This window comes from Macaca thibetana, chromosome 12 (genome assembly GCF_024542745.1).
Source record: "Macaca thibetana thibetana isolate TM-01 chromosome 12, ASM2454274v1, whole genome shotgun sequence".
In the NCBI taxonomy this organism is placed as follows: domain Eukaryota; kingdom Metazoa; phylum Chordata; class Mammalia; order Primates; family Cercopithecidae; genus Macaca; species Macaca thibetana.
Window position 1 is genome coordinate 64,003,786 of NC_065589.1, and position 20,116 is coordinate 64,023,901.

The 20,116-nt window shown below is 37.3% G+C and overlaps 1 protein-coding gene across 8 annotated transcripts in view; it reads left to right on the forward strand.

Moving 5' to 3' along the window:
- Window positions 1–20,116, forward strand: part of CCDC141 (coiled-coil domain containing 141) — a 258,308-nt gene that overhangs the window by 183,598 nt on the left and 54,594 nt on the right. For all 8 annotated transcript variants that reach the window (XM_050750515.1, XM_050750519.1, XM_050750517.1 and 5 more), the window contains 6 exons: window positions 186–365; window positions 2,491–2,640; window positions 10,839–10,979; window positions 11,703–11,897; window positions 13,300–13,483; window positions 16,767–16,879. In XM_050750515.1, the coding sequence (XP_050606472.1) occupies window positions 186–365; window positions 2,491–2,640; window positions 10,839–10,979; window positions 11,703–11,897; window positions 13,300–13,483; window positions 16,767–16,879 (963 nt within the window). The remainder of the gene's footprint in view (window positions 1–185; window positions 366–2,490; window positions 2,641–10,838; window positions 10,980–11,702; window positions 11,898–13,299; window positions 13,484–16,766; window positions 16,880–20,116) is intronic.

Below are 20,116 nucleotides of genomic sequence, written 5' to 3' on the forward strand. Positions count from 1 at the left end.
GTTAGCAGTTCAATTTTACCACCATTGGATTTGCAGCATTCTTATTTGGCTAATGCCAACAGTTTATAGATGGCCTTGGCAGCATTTCGACCAGCTAGCAAAATGTGCTATAGAAATTAGGCTTAAAAAAAAAAAATCTGTCTTCATATAAAACTCAGGTTAATTGTTAATGCCCTAAATTTTAGCTGGGACATCTCATCAGATCAAGAGAGCTGGAGTTTGTAGAGCAGCCGAAGGAACTGGGTGATGCTCACGATGTGCAGATTCACCTCTGGTGCTCTCAGGAAAAGCAAGCACGTGTAGACCATCTCCACAGACTGGCCCTTTCCTTAGGAGTGGACATCATCTCATCAGTGCAGCGGCCTGTAAGCATCCAGCACCACCATCATTTGACTCAGTTCTAACTGGGGCTTGGGCTAGCGTATGAAAGAAACCAGGCAGATTGCTTAGTATATGTTAAATTTAAAAATAAATTAAACCATTGGGGTAGTTATTTGTGATTCGTTTCTACCGTCTGACAAGAGAAAAAATTTTAAGTAGAAAATCTAAATATAAAAGTCTTGTTGAATACCTCTATTCTCATGAAAAAATTTTTTAAGAGCATTTATATAGTAGATCTGTATAGTCCAGTGTCGCAGTCACTTTTTTGCCTTTGACATGTGCCTAATGCAACTAAAAAACTAAAGTTTTAATTTTATTTAACTTGCATTAATTTAAATATAAATTTAAAAACTGATCCTCAGTATAGTTATTGGAAAACTTTTAAGTATGTTGAGAGCAATTTGGGTATGGGAATCAACTTTTGAAACTGTAAATTAAAAAAATTAAAATACAGATCAAATATTTCTGATCAAAATTTAGCAACAAGTGAGGATGCTCAAAGTATGAAATACACACCAGATTTCAAAGAGGTATTATGAAAAGCAATCATAGTAGTATTTTTTATATTACTTACATGTTAAAATGGTGATATTTGGACATAGTTGGTTATATTATAAAAATTAATTTTGCTCTATCTTTTTATTTGATTTTTTGATATGACTACTAGGCAATTTTAAATTATTTGTGTGTTTACATTCTATTTTTGTTGGCCAATGCTGTTTTAGCATTGCTGATCTGGAAGACCATCTAGATCTTAGAGTTCACCCAGGCCAGAGCTATCATTTTATGGATGAAGAATTTGAGGCAAACAGAAATTCCCACCTTACCCATAAAAGCCCAGAATGGAGAAGTCCAAGTCTCCTGATTCTAGCCAGGGCTCGTTGGATTTGTTTGATGCCACTGTCAGACTTCAAAAGAGGGGCCTAAAAGAGAAGGAAATATTCCCAGATCAAATTTTCATCAATAATTCACTGGACATTGATTCTTAAAAAAAAAATCCTTCTTCAGCCTGGGCACATTGACTCACGCCTGTAATCCCAGCACTTTAGGAGGCCGAGAAGTTCAAGACCAGCCTGGCCAACATGGCGAAACTCTGTCTCTACTAAAACTACAAAAATTAGCCAGGTGTGGTATTACATGCCTATAATCCCAGTTACTTGGGAGGCTGAGGTAGGGGAATCGCTTGAACCCGGGAAGGAGAGGTTGCAGTGAGTTAAGATCCAGCCTTTGCACTCCAGCCTGGGCAACAGAGTGAATAAGACTCCATCTCAAAAAGAAAAAAGAAAAAAAACACACACATACACACAAAAACCACCACTACCAACAAACACAAAATAAAACACAAAATCCTTCTCCAGATTTCTAACTTGAGGGGAGAAAAGATTATGTTTACTCTAACAACAGGTATAACATTAATAAAATCATAATGGCCCATTTTATTTTAAAGTACATGTAAGATATCCACTAAACTATATGAAATGCAGTGAATATAAAATATATATTTTTTGAACTGAAAGATACAGAAATACAAATTATCTGCTGTTGTTAATGGAATTGGTTTTTTGCCAGGAAAGAGCTTTCTTTTTAAAGAGTTTTATTTTATTAGTACATTTATTTTTAAAAGAATAAGAAAGCAAGAAGTCTCACTTTGTGCAAATAATGTGAATTGTTCTCCAATCGTCCTCTGGCCTTGGCCCTGGCAGCCCGCTGTGCTGAGCTGAGATTGGAGCACTTGCATAATGAACCTGAGGTTAAGCTCAAGTTGACAGGAAAATTATAGTGCAGAAATCAAATGTTTCTAATGCATATTTTAGGCCTTTTGAAGTAAAGATTATACCCTATAATGAATGGGGTCTCTGAGGAGTTGGGTGTGATGAGTGAATCTTCAACACTAGAAATTTGAGCTGGGAAATATCTTTTCTATAATGTTGGGTGTCTGGCTTCTTTCTGAAATAATTATGCTCAAATATGTTTAAGGTAAAATAAATCAGGAACCTATTTCTTTTTTAAAAAAGTGTCATTTATGAGTTTCATAATTCAGGTAAATAGCTTACTCATCTCATTGCTGTTTTGCCCATTCTCCCCATTACCACCATTTGTCTCTTTTAGCACTGCTCTAATGTTTCTGCAAAGAACTTACAGCAGCAGCTGGAGCTCCTTGAGGAGGAAAGCATGAAGTGGCGTGCCAAAGCTGAGGAGTATGAACGGAGCCTGTCCCGTAGTTTGGAGTACTGCGCCATGAGAGACGAGATAAACGAGGTGGGGGTGGGAGGGGTGAGAACTGGCACATTGCCAAAAAGCTGTTTGACCCTAAAACATGTGTCTAAATGTCCACATATGTGCACACTCCCACACACACAGACACACAGTGAATCAGGAGACTTTCTTCTCACTTATGTCTTTTAATCCACTGAGCAGTGACCTCAGGGCTCTGGAAGTTTGAGTCAACTTCAAGCTCCCAAATTTGTTGAAGTCAGTATGATGTCAATACATAGAAAAACCAATAATTCAGTAGTATGGTTTTTTTGCTTGCTTTTGTTTGTTTTTTGCTTCCCCCTTCTCCCTCAAACCTGTATAGCAGTCATTTGCTTGAGTGGATACAGCTTTTTCAGGACCCAGAGGAAGGGGTGACATTGACCAGTTCGTTGCAGCCAACTCCAGCCTGCTGAGGTTCTATTTAAGGGTCATTGACTCATGGTGAGTCAATGGTGCCAGAGGCCAGGGAGCAGGCACTTTGCTTCGGAGGCTACGAAGTATTATCACTGAGGTCAAGTGGCTGGTTTCATATTTACTCAAACTGCGTGGCTTTTCTGGCAAAACAACTCTTCGAGAAAAAAGAAGTGACAGATCAGAGTGATCTTCTACATCCATGCACCTCCACATGCTTAATTCTACCTCCTCTCCCTCAACTGTAACCAATCGACAACACCTAGATATTCACTAAATCACAACCACCACCTGCTCCTAGCTAAGCTTTCCATTGAAAGGCTTACTTGTTCTGGGAGAAAACAACTCACAGATTGGGATAGCAACAGTTCTGATTCTTAACTGGGAAGTGATAGCAGAACACAAGGGTACCCATAATTCTGGATTTATCTCCATTTAGAACAAAATGTTTCTGAGCCTATTAAGCCATGAGTCCATTGGGAAAGAAGGTGGTGGAAAAGGAGGCAGTAAACTTTCTTCACTTTCTATTTATGCCCAATTTACATCAACTAGACCCAGCAAGTATCAAATATTACCCAACAACATTAAAGCACAGAAATAAGTGTAAATAACTCAACTTTAATGGTGGCATGGCTCTGAAGTGGCCCTTCCTGTAGGCCACATATTTACAGACCACAGGCAGGTGCAGGATGGAGCATGGCTGGAAGAAAAACCAGAGGGGAAGAGAGCAGGAGTGGCCACTTTGATCCTGTTAAACAGGAGGGAAGCAGGAACTGATATCTGATAATGATGTTCATTTCAGCAGTGTGCTACAGGACTGTAGAGTTTCAGCTCATAATTTGTGTTCCAGCGAGTTACTTTTGGCTAGAGAGGTGTCAAGACTCTTTGGTGTTGAACCGGTGTTGTAATTTGCCCTGTAGGTGATAGAACGGCCACTTCAGGTTCCTGTACTGCTGCTTACATGTCAATCATGTCTTGTTAAGGAAAACCATCAGAGCACATTAGTCTCCCCAAGGCTACAAAATGTGGATTCATGGTTATGGAAACTGTTCCTTTACAGTCTTTCCTTAAAGTTATCTTCTTTATTCGTCCTTCTCTCTTCTTTCCTCCCCTCCCCCTCCCCCTTTCCTCTGGTTTTCCCTCCTTCTCTTCCTCCTCGTGTACTTCTATTTGTAAACCTTTGTCTTGCCAAAAATCCTCCCTCTTTGCAGGGATGGTTGGGCTCTACATTTGCTGACGTGCAAGTGGAGCAGGCTGAGGGGTTTTCCCAGCCCCCTCTGGCTCCATTTCTGTCTCCCTGTAGACCTGTGATATTTATGAAGCTGGGTCTCCCTGTTCAGGCCCTTCCAGCAGGAATTCTATTTATAGGGACTGCCTCATGATGAGACTGCGTTTGGAGCCAGTCGGCTGGGATGACAGATGTCCCTTCCTGTCAGTAGGGACGCCCCAGGATTGTCTGTACCGTGTCAGAATGAACAGCCAGATACATGCGGGTTTGATTTAGGAATCAGGTATCACTTCAGCATGCTCTTACATTTTAAGAGAGATATTCTTCCCATTTGCTTCCACTACAGATCCAGTTAATCTTTCATGTAACTTACAATTTCACATTTAAATGACCTTTGAGAACTTTGGGTCTTTGTCGTTTCTCCTTTTTTGTGGAGATATGAGGAGTGTGCACACCCTGGACTTTCTCACGACAGGCCTAAGGGAAAATAATCAGAAGGAATATTTTCCATGCCCCTTAGGAAAATAAAAATACGTGTGTTCTAGTTTATATTGTGAATAGTAGAACCCAAACAGATGGCTAGTTTCCACAGTGGTAATAATATTTGCTATCTAGACATTATTCTTATTGTTATCATTATTAGTCTTTGGGTACAGCTGCTTAAAACATTTGTAAAATTAAATATACGTTACACTATTTTTTTCTGCATAAACAATTAAAATTAGATAACATGCCAGAGGACTAAACCAAGTGTAGCATTTAATTTTTAAAGTTGATTTTTAAACACAGTTTCACTTCCAATGTGCTTAAAGTACTGTTAGAAAGTTCACAGATTCTGACTTGCAATGGATTTTGGAGAATGTCCAGTTCAGTATGTTCATTTTTCAGATGGGAAAACTGAGGAGCATAAGACTTTCATGTTAGGAATATGCTACAGGACAACAGAGTTTCAGCTCAGGGTGTTCCAGGGAATCGACTTCAGGCCACAGACTCATTTGTTGGGCACCAACATGCTTATCATTTGTTAAATTCAGAATTCACCATTTATATAATATTTCAGTGTCATTCAACCACTGCATGGTCTGATGTTAAATATCTTTTTTTTTAATGCTTTCCTCTTCTATCCCTATTTTCTGGTATATCTAAGATGTTTGTATGATCTGATATCATAGCACGGTTCATTTGGTTATTTCAAAAAAATTTCTTTCTTGACCATGCTATAGCTAACTTACATGGTCTTAACTGCACTGAAAGCCCTTAGAAAAGAACTCAGTATCCCAAGGCAAAATAAAGTGTTCTAAATGTAATTTTTTAAAATGCAATGTGATGTGCCTTAAAGACAATGAATGATAGTTTGTGCTTATCTTTGAGTAAAAACCATTTTTTTCCAATTTCATATGAAGACATAGGAAATTGTAAAGCCTTATTTTCTTCATGTCTACCTACTAGAAAAATAATCTTCAGACTGCCAGATTTTGTGTTTTTTCCTACCCATTTCATACAAAGATACATTTGTATGCATGAATGTTGAATATAATTCATATTTTTTCTTGCCTGGCTATATAAATAAGTTGTTCATACACAAAGCACAATAGACATATTCTCTGCCATATTACATGACACAGAAACATCATTCTTTACACATCTACATTTAGAAATGTAATAAGTTAATATCAAGCATGTTTTCTTCTTTCAACCTGACCAAAAAAATTACCTTTACGTCTACATGATGTTAATGGAAATTTGTAGCTCGAGGCTCATATTACAGATCACAATTACTTTGCTGAAAAGTATAGTAATGACAGAATTGGGTTGGTATTTATTTTCTCAAGTTTTCCACATAGAACTTCCAGATAATTATTTTACCTTACCCTGAATTTTTCCACTGTAGCAACATCTTGCCCATCAGGAATTATGCAGAAAAGGACTTAGTATATATGTTCCATGTATCAGTCACATGTTCTAATGGCACAAATTCTTTTTTCAACTTGAATAAATCAGTCCAATGAGTTCCAGGGATACAAGTCGATTAGTAGCAGTAAATTAGAATAGAGGAATAGTGTTGCTATGGACACATACACAATAAAATTAAAACCACCTGACATTGTATAGCACTTTGCCACTGACAAAAGGACCATGGCAGCAAAGGAAGCAGAGAAAGAGTTTGCATAGATGGCAAAACACCCAACAGGGCAGCACAATGGTATAGTACAGACAATAATTATTTTCCAGATTTATAACCTGAATTCATCATTTTCTTTAAAAAGGACTCCATTATATTCACTCAACGAATGTGTTACTGTGGCTTCTGTGTACCAAGCCATAAGAATACAAATAGCAGTGGCTCACACCTGTGATCCCTGCACTTTGGGATGCCAAGGTAGGAGGATTGCTGGAGCCCAGGAGTTCAAGTTCAGCCTGGGCAAGATGGTGAGACCCTGCCTCTACAATTTTTTTTTTGTTTTTTTTGTTTTTTTTTTTTTTTTTTTAGACAGAGTCTCACTCTGTCGCCCAGGCTGGAGTGATCTCAGCTCACTGCAACCTCTGCCTCCTGGGTTCAAGCAATTCTCCTGCCTCAGCCTCCCGAGTAGCTGTGATTACAGGTGTGCACCACCATGCCCAGCTAATTTTTGTATTTTTAGTAGAGATGGGGTTTCACCATGTTGGCCAGGCTGGTCTTGAACTCCTGACCTCAGGTGATCCACCCACCACAGCCTCCCTAAGTGATAATTGATAATTGTAGCAAATGATTTGGGTTAAATTTTGAGCCTTTGGGTCTCTTGATTTTGAATAACGCATACCTGGGAGGTGATAACATCACAGCTTTCTGTTGCTGAACATGAGCATCAAAAAGCTTTTTTCTGGAGTAAATAAAATGACAGGCAAGAAATGACATTCATGAAGGGGACATTATGGAAATTGACCAGTCATTTTATATTTTTGCTTCTGGCCAAACATGTGCCATAGTTCTAAGGAAAGGCTTTCTTTTTAAATGCATTAAATGCATTTCTGTTTTAAATGTCCCATGTCCCTCACACAAATTGGCCTTGACAGCAGCAAACTTATAAATAATACATTTTCATGCCAAAGCTGGCTCAACCAGCTTGCCCAGGGTGGACTAACAATAGCAAGCCAGCCTCACTTGGCATCAGCCTCTTTCCCTTCTGCTTCTTTCCAAAGAAGCTTTGTTCATTTCTAACCCTGAGAGGGGGCTTACGGCATGCTAGAAAATTTGGCAAAGATGCTCATTCTGCTAATTTCAAAATATTTATAGTTTTTAAATCTTAATAGCTTATTTCTAATTATAGCTATGTTAACTCGGTCTGTTTATTCTATGGTAAATATAGAGGAGCTGACCATGTGAAAAGATGGGAAAATAAAATTATTCATTAAAAATATATTTTCCCTAATTTTCTGAAAACTTTGAGGAACTTTAGTATGAATTATGACATCATTTAAAGATTTCTAACAGGGTAAAATTTTTCTCACCCCAAGCTTGGGGTGTATTTCTCCGCTTATATGTTCAACTGGAGCAGTTGTCTCAGCCCCATCCCACCATTCCCCATTGTTGACAAGTTGACTAAAGTTAGAAACAGCTGTGTGAACAATGATACCACACCCAGCAACTATGGCACTCAGTTCCTTTAAAAATATGACCACAAGTTATGTTGGGATTAGATGGGAAGTTAAGTTTTCTTTTTTTTTTTTTTTTTTTTTTGGAAGTTAAGTTTTCATATTGGAAAGTGCGGGTAAGAAAATTAAGAATGGCAAGATTTTTCAATCGCTGAAGGTAGTTTCGTGCATATTGCCTTCCACTCGTATCTGCAGTAGTCCTGACTTTGAGTTGAAAAAAGGCACAGAGATTTAGATTTAAAATGGATTTCCAGTGAAACCAAAATAGAAAAGTGCCAGCAACTTTGTCAAGGGAGCTCATGTGTCAGAAAGAAGCTGATCCCATTTCACATGCCCACAGTGTCATGAACATTCTTTGGCCTTATAAATCATCTTCAGTGGAAGTGCACACATTCTGAAGCAAACAGAAATCAAATCACACTCATCATTTATCAGTCTTAAATTTCTTAATCCAAAGTAGATTTAAAATCTCATGGTTGAAAATTAAAGTATTAAATCTCAGCCTTTCTCTATTTATCATATAGTTTTCAAATAGACATTGAATTTTCCCATTTAAAGCAGATGTAATCCAGTGGTTATCAGGTTAATGACAGAGCCCTTCTTCCTTTCTGTAGACTAAGGTTTTCTGATGTATGTCACATTTAAGTAGAAGAATATATAAGTTTATTTTCCAGTGGATAAATTTTAGTGACAGGGCATTTTTCCCTTCATTTTTAATTGTGGTAAAATGCACATAGCATGAAATTTACCAGCTTAACTGTTTTAAGTGTATAGTTTAGTGGTATTAGGTACGTTCACATTGTTGTGAACCCATCACCACCATCCATCTGCAGAGCTTTTTTGTCATTTTAAACAGAAACTCTGCACTCATTAAATAGTAACTCGTTATTGAGATGTTTTTTAAAACAATAATGTCTGGTTTCCTCAGATGTAGTACTTATTACATTTATAGTTGCAAAAACTCCTGCCAAAATTTTATGTAAATTACTAAGGATATAACCCCTTTATATCTCAATCTTACAAAATTGACGTTATTTATCCTTTCTTGTTAAAATCAAACATATGCACATTAAAACATTGAGTGCCATAGAATGTAAATGTTTATTAGTTATTTCACAAACACATCAACTGAATATGATCTTTTAAATATTCCACTGAGTTTCTAATAGAGAAATAATGTTCAAATTCTGAAACTTTTCACTTTTTCTGAACATTACTGATTTATTTATCAGTTAAAGTAGTTCATGCGGTCTCTGTGCTTGGTTTAGTTTGTAACTTAAAAGTAATGTTCAACAACATTATTTACCATATAAACTAAACAACACTGATTAAGTATATGTGTATCCGATGCAAAAATTCTATCAGTATAATAATTTCCGTGTGCAATTCCACTAGAGCTTTAAAGTTGATGTCTCCTAGATGTGTTAAAGATAAGATAAAGGCTCTATTTTCACAGTCTGCAGAATTTGAAATAAGCATTTTGAAAAAGCATACATTTTGTAGGGCAAGTATGTTTTTCTGCATTACAATTCTAAAATCTAGCACATGCATGGTCTTTATTCCCTCCCAAATAATTTGTTTGCTGTCATCAAAAAGAATTTTAATGCTTTTCTGACTTATCTTAGCTCAAATTTATCAACCATGACATTGTTCAGTCTTGCTGTGAAATGCCTCCATATAATCTGAGAAGGTATTTTTTTTCTCTGTACTTTGTTGATAATACAGAGAGTTGCCTGTCAATATGCTTATCCTTCTTAAATATAGAGAAGGGACAGAAAGAGGTGCATTTAATGGAACTGGGCCGCTTAGAAATTTGGTGCACTGGTAAAGTTGAACTGTTTTTAAGACTGTCAAAATCTTTCCCCTATGGATAGCTGTATGCTTTATTTATACACAGGTTAGCTTAGCTGTCATTAGCAACAACTGTCACTTTACTTTTTTTGTTTTTGAAGGATCTCTGAAGTTAATGGTCTATATCTAAGAAGTAAAACTCTTTTCAGAACTGCTCACGAAAAGTAATTTTTAACTGGGCAGATAATAGTTATTTTTCCCTACTAAATCTCATATTGGGTCTTCTCTTCCACCCCACCGATGTCCAGGTGGTCTAAATGTCAACACTTCATTGACTTCTTCAACATGGATAGCTTTTTGGAGCCTTAATAAATGTATACATGATGGCTGTGAGAGAGTATTGGAAGATAGATCTGGGGCAAATATTAGCATATCGAAAACAGAATGAATGGGAAAAAAAGATATAAAATAAATACAAATAAGAAAATTAGAGTTGTTACAAGTTTATGTATGATATCTGAGAAATTTTCTTACTTGAGGGACAAAGGAATGTTCTATAGCTATAATTCCTAATTAAAAATTACAAATCGAAAAGTATTAAACATTTTATAATTACTCATATTTGGAGGATATATTTAAATTCACTTTGTGTGTCCACTTGGCAGACTTGTTTTCTATTGAAAATCACTCTGAGGCCGGGCGCGGTGGCTCAAGCCTGTAATCCCAGCACTTTGGGAGGCCGCGGTAGGTGGATCGCTTGAGGCCAGGAGTTTGAGACTAGTCTGGCCAACATGGTGAAACCCTGTCTCTACTAAAAGTACAAAAATTAGCCAGGCATGGTGGCACACATCTGCAGTCCTAGCTACTTAGGAGAGACATCAGAATTACTTGAACCCAGGAGGCAGATGTTGCAATGAGTCAAGATCGTGTCAGTGCACTTCAGCCTGAGTGACAAAGTGAGACCCTGTCTCAAAAAAGAAGAAAGGGAAAGGAAGGGAATGGAGGGGAGAGAAAATTACCCTAAATACATTTTTAAGATTATGAATATTTTGAAGTGTTCAGATGCTTTGATTTCTTTATGACTTACTTTGTTTTCTCATTTTAAGGAAATCCCCTATTTCTTTTTGTTGAACTACAGCTCAAAGAGTCATTCAAAGATGTCAAAAAGAAATTCAATAATTTGAAGTTTAATTACACTAAGAAAAATGAAAAATATCGGAATCTGAAGGTGCTTAAATATCAAATTCAACAAGTTGATATGTACGCTGAAAAAATGCAGGTAACAAGAAAATATGGTTTGTATATGTGTGTGTGTGTGTATGTATGTACTACACAATTATTGCAAAATTGTTTTGCATTTCAAATCTAGATACCTAACTCTGGCTTTTTGTAGCATTGGGACTCAAAGGGTATTTTTCCATTTTTATAACAATTTTATCCTTCATGTAAAAATACATAATAAATTGATTTATCTCTTGAGGCAGATCCAGAATGGTTTCTGCCAAACCTACCCCGCGTGTCTACTTCCATTCTTCTCCCCAACACATACACACACATGCATGGACGCATGCACACGCCTTCTACACTCCTCCTCCTTTTCTTGCGTCCATCTATGTCATTAGTTTTGCTGCTCCTATAGCCTCTTATTCCTACCCTGATTATCACATGTACTGGCTAGATTATTTAAATGCCTTTTCCAGGAGACAGTGAGCTTATTGAGGACAACTATTTGATTTAATTATCATTGTCTTTAAAAAATATCATATTACTAGTCTCAAAATCTGGAATAAACCTGTGTACATTTTCTATTTATTTGCTGAATGCTAAATCAATAGAATTTGGGGAAAACCCATTCTTTCCATAATGTATTTGTAATAATTATTATTTTAATAGATTGGAGGAAGCTGCAAAAGCTTTTACTAGTTTTTTTCTCGGTATTTAATCACTAGCATCATATATACAAATTGAATGTTATTTTAAAAACTTCTTGTTTTTCACACAGGCTTTGAAAAGGAAAATGGAAAAAGTTAGTAATAAAACTTCTGATTCTTTCTTAAATTATCCAAGTGATAAAGTTAATGTCCTTTTGGAAGTCGTGAAGGATTTGCAAAAACATGTGGATGACTTTGACAAAGTTGTGACAGATTACAAGAAGAATTTGGACCTGACTGAGCATCTCCAGGAGGTGATAGAAGAGGTATCTTCTTTTTGCAGTGGTATCCATGTTGCAATGTTGTTTTCAAAAATTATTTTGCAACTTTAAAGCAATGTCACATTAGCTGTTATTGTCATTATACATGTATCATGCTCCTTTTCATGATTTTTTTTCTTAGGATAATTCTTTAAAATGGAATTGCTGGACTTAAGGGGATGAATGTTATAAGGTCTTTGGTTTTATTGGTCAATTTATCTTGAGAAAGGTCTTTACTAATTTACCGGCAATGTATAAGAGTTCCTGTTTCTCCATAACCTCATCAACTGAAGATGTTTAATTATCATGAAATTATGCTGGATATCTGTTTAAAATGCTCAGAGTGGCTTATTTATTTCACAGAACTTGAAAATATTTATTTTAAAGATCGATACTGTGATTTTTCAGTTACAAAAAGTTGTTATTGGTGTTTTATTACTGTCAAGAGGATAAAAGGTAGAGTATACATAAAATATATGAAATTTGACAAGTTAAAGTTATTGTTTGAACACTTCGTATTGAAGAAATTCTGCACTTGAAGTTCTTGAGTGTTCTTTGTTTCCCATTATTGTTTGAGATACAGAACGTCTTTACCACTAATGCAGTTGAGTTTTTAGATTTAACACCAGATTAAGGAGAATCAAAATGATCAGTCTTCTACATATGATGTACAGGTTTGTTGTGCCTTTGTGGCACTTATTTAAAACCAACTCCTAACAGAGTCATGTGTTTCTATCTCTCACCCTGCATAAGTGCTTTGGGTCTGGGTCAGACATTCCTTCCATCACAGTTATTTATTTTTAATGAGAAATTGTCTCATTCTCCACTGTGTTTGGAAAATATAACTATTTTCTATTAAGAAAAGGTGAAATGCTATTTGTTGGATGATATTTTCCCACTCATAAACTAAATCTTATTTTTCAAGGAGAATTTATTTGGTAGAGTATTCATCAGGCAATACTTTAGCAGTGTATTGTTAATGATATCAATTCATTATGCTGGATTGTGAACATTTGACCTTTTTCTTGCCATTTAGCATGTATTTGGATTCTTTGTCGTGCCAGGTGCTTTTTATCCTGCCTGTTCTTGTAAGTCTGCAACATTCCTCTTAGGAATTATATTTTAGGCAAACCTAAGAAGGCAGGAGAATCAAATATAGTTTCATATTTTTACTTTATTATAGTTTTATTTATATATATTTTCATATTTGTACTTATTTCTGCCACTAACATTTAAGTGCAAAAGAATATGATCATGTTTTAATATTTTCTTTATTATGACTTAGAAAGTTCAAGCCAATGTGAACATAAAGTTGAGGGAATTAAAATTTGATACTCCACTGGTCAAAATTAAGAACTTTAGAAGGACCGTATTTCTTTCACCTGTGCTTTATCCTATTTAAATTTAGTGTCACTTTTGGTACGAAGATGCAAGTGCCACAGTTGTAAGAGTGGGAAAATATTCCACAGAGTGCAAGACAAAGGAAGCTGTGAAAATTCTCCACCAGCAGTTCAATAAGTTTATTGCACCCTCGGTGCCGCAGCAAGAAGAAAGAATTCAGGAGGCCACTGACCTTGCTCAGCGCTTATATGGTGAGATCTCTTTTAAGATATCCTGTGATTGGCCATTGAACAAATCTATACTGAGCCTAATCCAGTAGAAAGCAAGAGCGTGGCAAGTCCTCAGGGTCCACAGTATAACAACCTATTCAGGGAAAAGGTTCAAGATAAGAACCCACAGCCAGGGAAAGCAAACAGGGAACAGAGGGAGGAATTTCTGGAGCAAATGAAGCCTGCAGATTTTTAACTACTTTGTGTAAGCCTTCCTTCTCTATTCTCTTTTCTCCTCCATCCTTGTTGTTCATCTCTAGGGTAATGACACCAGAACAATATTCAGCTTATATAAACAACAGCAACAAAAACCCCATTTAATTTCCACTAGAGTGATTCCTCGAAAAACATATAAAACTTCAGTAATACTTTAAGTAGACATAAAGCCAAGACTGAAGTCTCCAGCCCTCTCATTTCGACGAGGCTTTTGGTTCACGAATTTGAGAAAGACCTGGAAAATTCTCCTTTGTCTTCCTCTCACTTGTGGAATAAATGGGAGAACTCAAATTGCCATTTTACAAGTTCTGCTTTCCTCTCTTCCGTGACTAGAAAAGATAACGTCATGTCAGCCTGGGAGATCCTTCCTCCTAAAAGAGGCCCCCATTTAAGAAGTCCATGGAGGATGATAGTTCTTGAGGGCTCTGAGGAATAAGTTCCATGAATTCCCTGGTATCAGTCCTACGAGATCCAGAGTAATTCCCAGTGACCAGGCAAATGCAGCCCAGAAAGAAGACACAGCAGTTGGTACAAAATGCTTAATTTGGCTGCCCATGGCTGCTGCCAGATATTTTCTCTTATATAACATGAAACACTATCCATGGAGAACCATAAATTTTGAAATTTTGTAGTATACTACTTAAATTGTTGAGAATGAATTATTCATGATATTCCAGAAGAAAAGGGTAGACACATAAAAATAATAAAATACGGATTGAAAAATTAATGGAAACTAAGGTGACATCTTCTTGCTGGAGTTACCGTGTAAGTGCACTAAAAATTTTGGAGACACTCTGCTCCCATAGCCTGGTATATGTTTCCTCCACGACTGAACTTTTTACATTGTAGTATAAACACCTATTTATCTTCTCTACTTCCCATAAACTTGAGGAAAGTATATATTTTTTTTCACTGTATTTGTGCCTGGATCAGTGCCTATTCAATCTCAGAGCATGATAAGTACTGACAAAGCCCCTAAAAAGTTAAATTCCCTTCTTGACATGCAAGATCCTGCTTCTGGCTTTGTTTGTATCCCTGGCCCTTATCACCAACTGACATTTTATATAGGTATTTGTCTGTTGCCTGGCTTTCCTTACCAGAGTGTAAGCTGTATTCGAGGATGGATTTTTGCCTGTTAGTTCACTGTCTAATGGCACATACCAACAGCTTAACAAATATTTGATGAATAAATGAATCACTGAATGAATAAATGAATGACATGAGTCTCCATCTGTTTGGTATGGAAGCTATACATTTTTTAAAATTAGTACATCAAGGGAAGTACTTTAAGATTATATCAACTCTTACAAGCTGTTCAAGCACTACTGAACTCAGAATTTTCATGCAAAAAAATTATCTCAAACTTTTGCATACCTTTATCTACTAAGAGCTGTGGCTGTTATAAAGACAATTAAGACCTGGTTCCTGCATTCAAGAGACCACAGTCTAGGCCTTGAAGTCATGGTATGGTAAATGGATTGAGAAGGACATAAAATGTTCGTGTTCGTTTTCTAGGGCTACCGTAACAAAATACCACTGACTGGGTGGCTTAAACAGAAACTTATTTTCTCACACTTCTGGAGTCTGGAAGTCCAAGATGAAGATGCCAGCAGGGTTGGTTTCATCTCAGGCCACTCTGCTTGGCTTGCAGATGGCTGATCTCTTGTTGCCTCTTCACATGGTCATCCCTCTGCACACACACGCCCCTGGTGTCTCTCCCTCTTCTTGTAAGGGCACCAGTCATATTGGATTAGTGCCCCATCCCAATGGCCTCATTTTAACTTAACCACCTCTTTAAAGATCTTATCTCCAAATACAGTTACATTCTGAGGTACTGGGAATTGAGACTTCAACATATGAACTTGGCAGGATGGGGGACATAGTTCAGCCCATAACAATGTGTGACACAATCTTGGCCTGGGGTGTGGAGTCAGATAGTCCTGGGTTCAAATCCCTGTTCCTCCGTTTATTGTCTGAGTCACCTAAAGAAGTTCTTTTTTTTTTCTTTTTGAGACAAAGTCTTGCTTTGTCACCCAGGCTGGAGTGCAGCAGCATGATCTCGGTTCACTGAAACCTCCACCTCCCAGGTTCAAGTGATTCTCCTGCCTCAGCATCCCGAGTAGCTGAGATTACAGGCATGCGCCACCATGCCAGGTTAATTTTCATATTTTTAGTAGAGATGGGGTTTCACCATGTTGGTCAGGCTGGTCTCGAACTCCTGACCTCAAGTAGTCTGCTCACCTTGGTCTCCCAAAGTGCTCAGATTATAGGCACGACCCACTGTGCCCAGACAAGACGTTCTTTTGAGCATCGCATTACTCATTTGTAAAATGTGGATAGTAGTAGAGTCTATCCAAGGATTACATTGAACAATGGTTATATAGTGCTTAGGCACAGGCAAATAATAAGCATGTGCTACATGGTAGCTATTTTTATTACAATGTATATGGAGAAACCCAGTTGGAAAAGATTCAGAATATCTTCACAGAAATGTTGGCATTTCAGGCGGACCTTAAAGAGTAGGTTATATTTGGACAGCAGAAATAGAGAGTGGAGGGACAGTAGTCCTGGTAGAGGAAGGAATACTCAGTTGCTGTGGGGATCTTCAGAAGGAGTTGCTGGTTCCGTTTGGCTGGAGATAAAATACAGGAGAGAACTAGAGTGACATACATTTGGGAGAGGCAGATTGAAACCATGTTATGGAAGGGCCTTGAATGCCATCCTGAGGAATTTATTCTTCTCTAAGCAGAGAGGAACCACTGGATGTTCTGAATAGGAAAAACTGAGGAGAATTAGCTTTAAGACTATTCATGTAGCAACATTATTTAGGTTATGTGAAAGTGGCATGGTACAGCAAATGTAATCATTTTCCTAGAATATCTAGCTTTTAGAAACATGTCTTTGTTCATTTATTTATCTGTTCAGCAAATATTTATTAAGAACTTACAATTTATCAGCCCTTACACTGGACATGGATATGAATTTATACCTGGACTTTTTTTCTTGCTAAAAATTTGACCTTTAAAATTAGTTTCATCCTTCTCCCCAGGTTTGGAAGAAGGACAGAAATATATTGAGAAAATAGTGACAAAACACAAAGAGGTTCTTGAATCTGTGACTGAATTATGTGAGTCCCTCACAGAGCTTGAAGAAAAACTGAAGGTAATTTCTTCTTCCTAGAATATGTATTTTCAAGCAAAATAAATAAAAATGTGTTAATCAAATGTCTTCTGGTGCAAAGACGTTTTAATAGAATTTCTCAAGGGACGTAATGTGCACATTTGTTTCACAGCTTTCTAACATAATTATCTGGGTGTTTCTGATAATTAATTCTATTTCTTTCCCATCACTGCAGAGAAAAATATTGCTGGGAATGAGGACTAAACACAATTAAGGTGTCTGGTTTACATTTTCATGGATCATATCCTAAAAAATGTGTCCCATTAAGACTCTGCCAGTAAACTTTGTATTAAGTAGCCTATGGTTTTGTTTCATAATTAAGTAGCCTATGGTTTTATTCATAAATAATAGATGCCAGGGTGGTTTTTTTTTTTCCTCTCCAAATTGTGGCACCAGAGAAAATAAAAGTAATCTTCAGGTATTATATTCATTGAGCACTTTTCCTCATGGAAATAGTAAACTAATCATGATCACTTTTCATAGAATACCAATTTGATGGTAACAAATATAGAGAATGTGTTTATGTCTAAGCAAAACCAGTTAAAGTGAAATACATATGTTTCTTTGTCAGTGTCACGACAAAAACTGGTTTGATTAATGCTGTTTTCATAGCTGGCTGAAAGAACTGGTTGTTGAGGATGGGCAGAATAGCAAGGTCATTAAGGTCAAAGGCTGTAAAGCAAAGCACAGTTGCCTTGAAATACCAACTCCCTAAATAATTGGATTTGTGACCTTGGTTACATTATTTAATCTCCCTGAATCTCCATTTCCTGATCTACAAAGTGGATCCCAGGGTAGCCCTGACAATTGACTGTGAAGATACTCAAGATTATTGTTGGGATAATTGTTATTGAGGCCTAGTGGTGGTCTCGCAGTTCAGAGCAGAATTATATTTATTTCTAGTAGCCACTTTTTTTTTGGTAGGAATTTCTATGTCATAAATTTATGTGCCTCTTCCATTCAAATAGTTAGTGAGGCTTTTAATTCAGTGGGTGCCCAACTAAATTATCTTTATCCTTTGGTTAAGAATCTAGATTTTCTAACCATTTTACCATTTTAAATAACACCACAATGAACATCTTTGTGCATAGCTTTTTCTTTCTTTTGTATTATTACCCACACATAAATTCTACAATCAGGTTTGAGAAAACTGAAATGTTTAATATATGAAATGATTAATATTCTAATATATATGTTATTTGCTTCCCATCAATGTTTCACAATGATAATAAACCATATATCTCATGTTATCTTTTTCAACATTTATCCTTTCCTCCCCACCTCCATCCCACCCCCTGAGGAGCTGCTGCTGCTTCTGACTTCCAATACACAGGCTGCAAATCACTACTTCCTCTGACTCTTTGCTCTTCATTGTCTACAGTATTCCTCCCATTTATATTGCACATCTTAAAGTGAGGGTCAGCTTCATAAAATCTGCTTTCTTCAAGTTATATCCCTTTTCAGCTTTTACCTTGATGGCTATTCTTCCTGAAAGGGCTGTTTCCACAGCCTCTCCCACTTCCTTATTCTCCATTCCTTCCATACCCAGAGTAGTCAGGATTGCATTCTCTCTTTCTCACGCTCAACCTGTCACTTGGATTCTCTTTTGCACTAGCCAGGAGTCCCCTAATTATACTCCCAGCTAGATTACCCTTCCTAAATAGTTCTGCTAGTGTCATCTTCACATTCACAACACTCCACTACAAACTCTTCCTTACCAAGTCAAGTTCCAATTCAAGGCCTTTCAATGTTCTGAGGCTGGTCACCTTTCCCAACCACTGTGCTTCTACATTCACTGTAGATCTGTGTCCTACTGATCTACTGTGCTCCCTGGGATTTCCCACTTCTAAACCTTTACTTCAAGGACATGACCTTCTGTCTGTTTTTCAAAATCTTACCATCTCTCAGAGCCAAACCCAAATGCTGCCTCCTCCATAAATCCTTCCTTAGCTATATCACTCCCTCCCTGATCTCTCATGCCACTTGTGTGCCTTCCTACCTGTCTTAGTCCATCCTGACTGCTATGCCAAATGCCATAGACAAGATGCCTTATAAAAAGCAGACGTTTGTTTCTCATAGTTCTGGAGGCTGGAAGTTCAAGATCAAGATGCTGGCCGATTTGGTGTCTAGTGAGGACTTCCTGGTAGCTGTCTACTCACTCTAACCTTACATGGTGGAAGAATGAGGGGTATCTCTCAGCCCTCTTTTCTAAGGGCACTAATCCTCTTCATGAGAGCTTCACCCTCATGACCTAATCACTTCCCAAAGGCATCATCTCCTAATACCATCACCTTAAGGATGTGGATTTTAACATATAAACTTTAGGGGAACATAAACATTCAGGCTATAACACTAGTATAATCACACATATAACTACTACATATAATTACATCACATATAACTACTGTTGCCATCCCAACTCTCCCTACTTGATTATACTTAAGGAAACCCTCTGGCGCTGCTAAATTTAGTGTCCCACACAACATTTAACATTATGCTTTACCTTTTATTGATTGATTGATTGATTGATTGATTGGAGACAGCGTGTTGCTCTGTTGCCCAGGCTGGAGTATAGTGGTGTTACCGTGGCTCACTACAGCCTCGTCTTCCCAGGCTCAAGCAATGCTCCAACTTCAGCCTACCAAGTAGGTGGGACCACAGGCATGCACCACTACATGTTTTGATATTTTTGTAAAGTTGAGGTCTCACTATGTTGCCCAAGCTGGTCTCAAACTCCTGGACTCAAGTGATCTTTCCTCCTTGGCCTCTCAAAATGCTGGTGTTACAGGTGTGAGCCACCATACCTGGCCTGCTTTGCTTTTTAAAGCAGGTTATCCAGAAAGAGTTTTGGCATTTGTAGTAAATGCCCAATGAATTGGTACAGAGAAGAACTATCTTTCAGTGCTTGAAGGCGTTTAATTTGGGTGGATGTAGAAATGAGAAAGGGTCTCCCTGGCAAAAGAAATAGGCATCAGCATTATCTTTATGAGTTACAGCCGCAACAAATGCTTGCCAAAGAATGTTTACCAGCACTTTATAGGTGTTTGTATGAAGAGAGCAAATGTCTATTTTTTATGTTTTTAAATATAAAGGTTGATGCTATGGCTCTCTTTTCAAAGTTATAGAAAGTGGGCTCAGCAATTCCTGTCAAGGCTGAAATAGTGATAGAAATCCTTTCTAATGTATAGCAATTTCAGACTTACAAAGGACGTTCATATA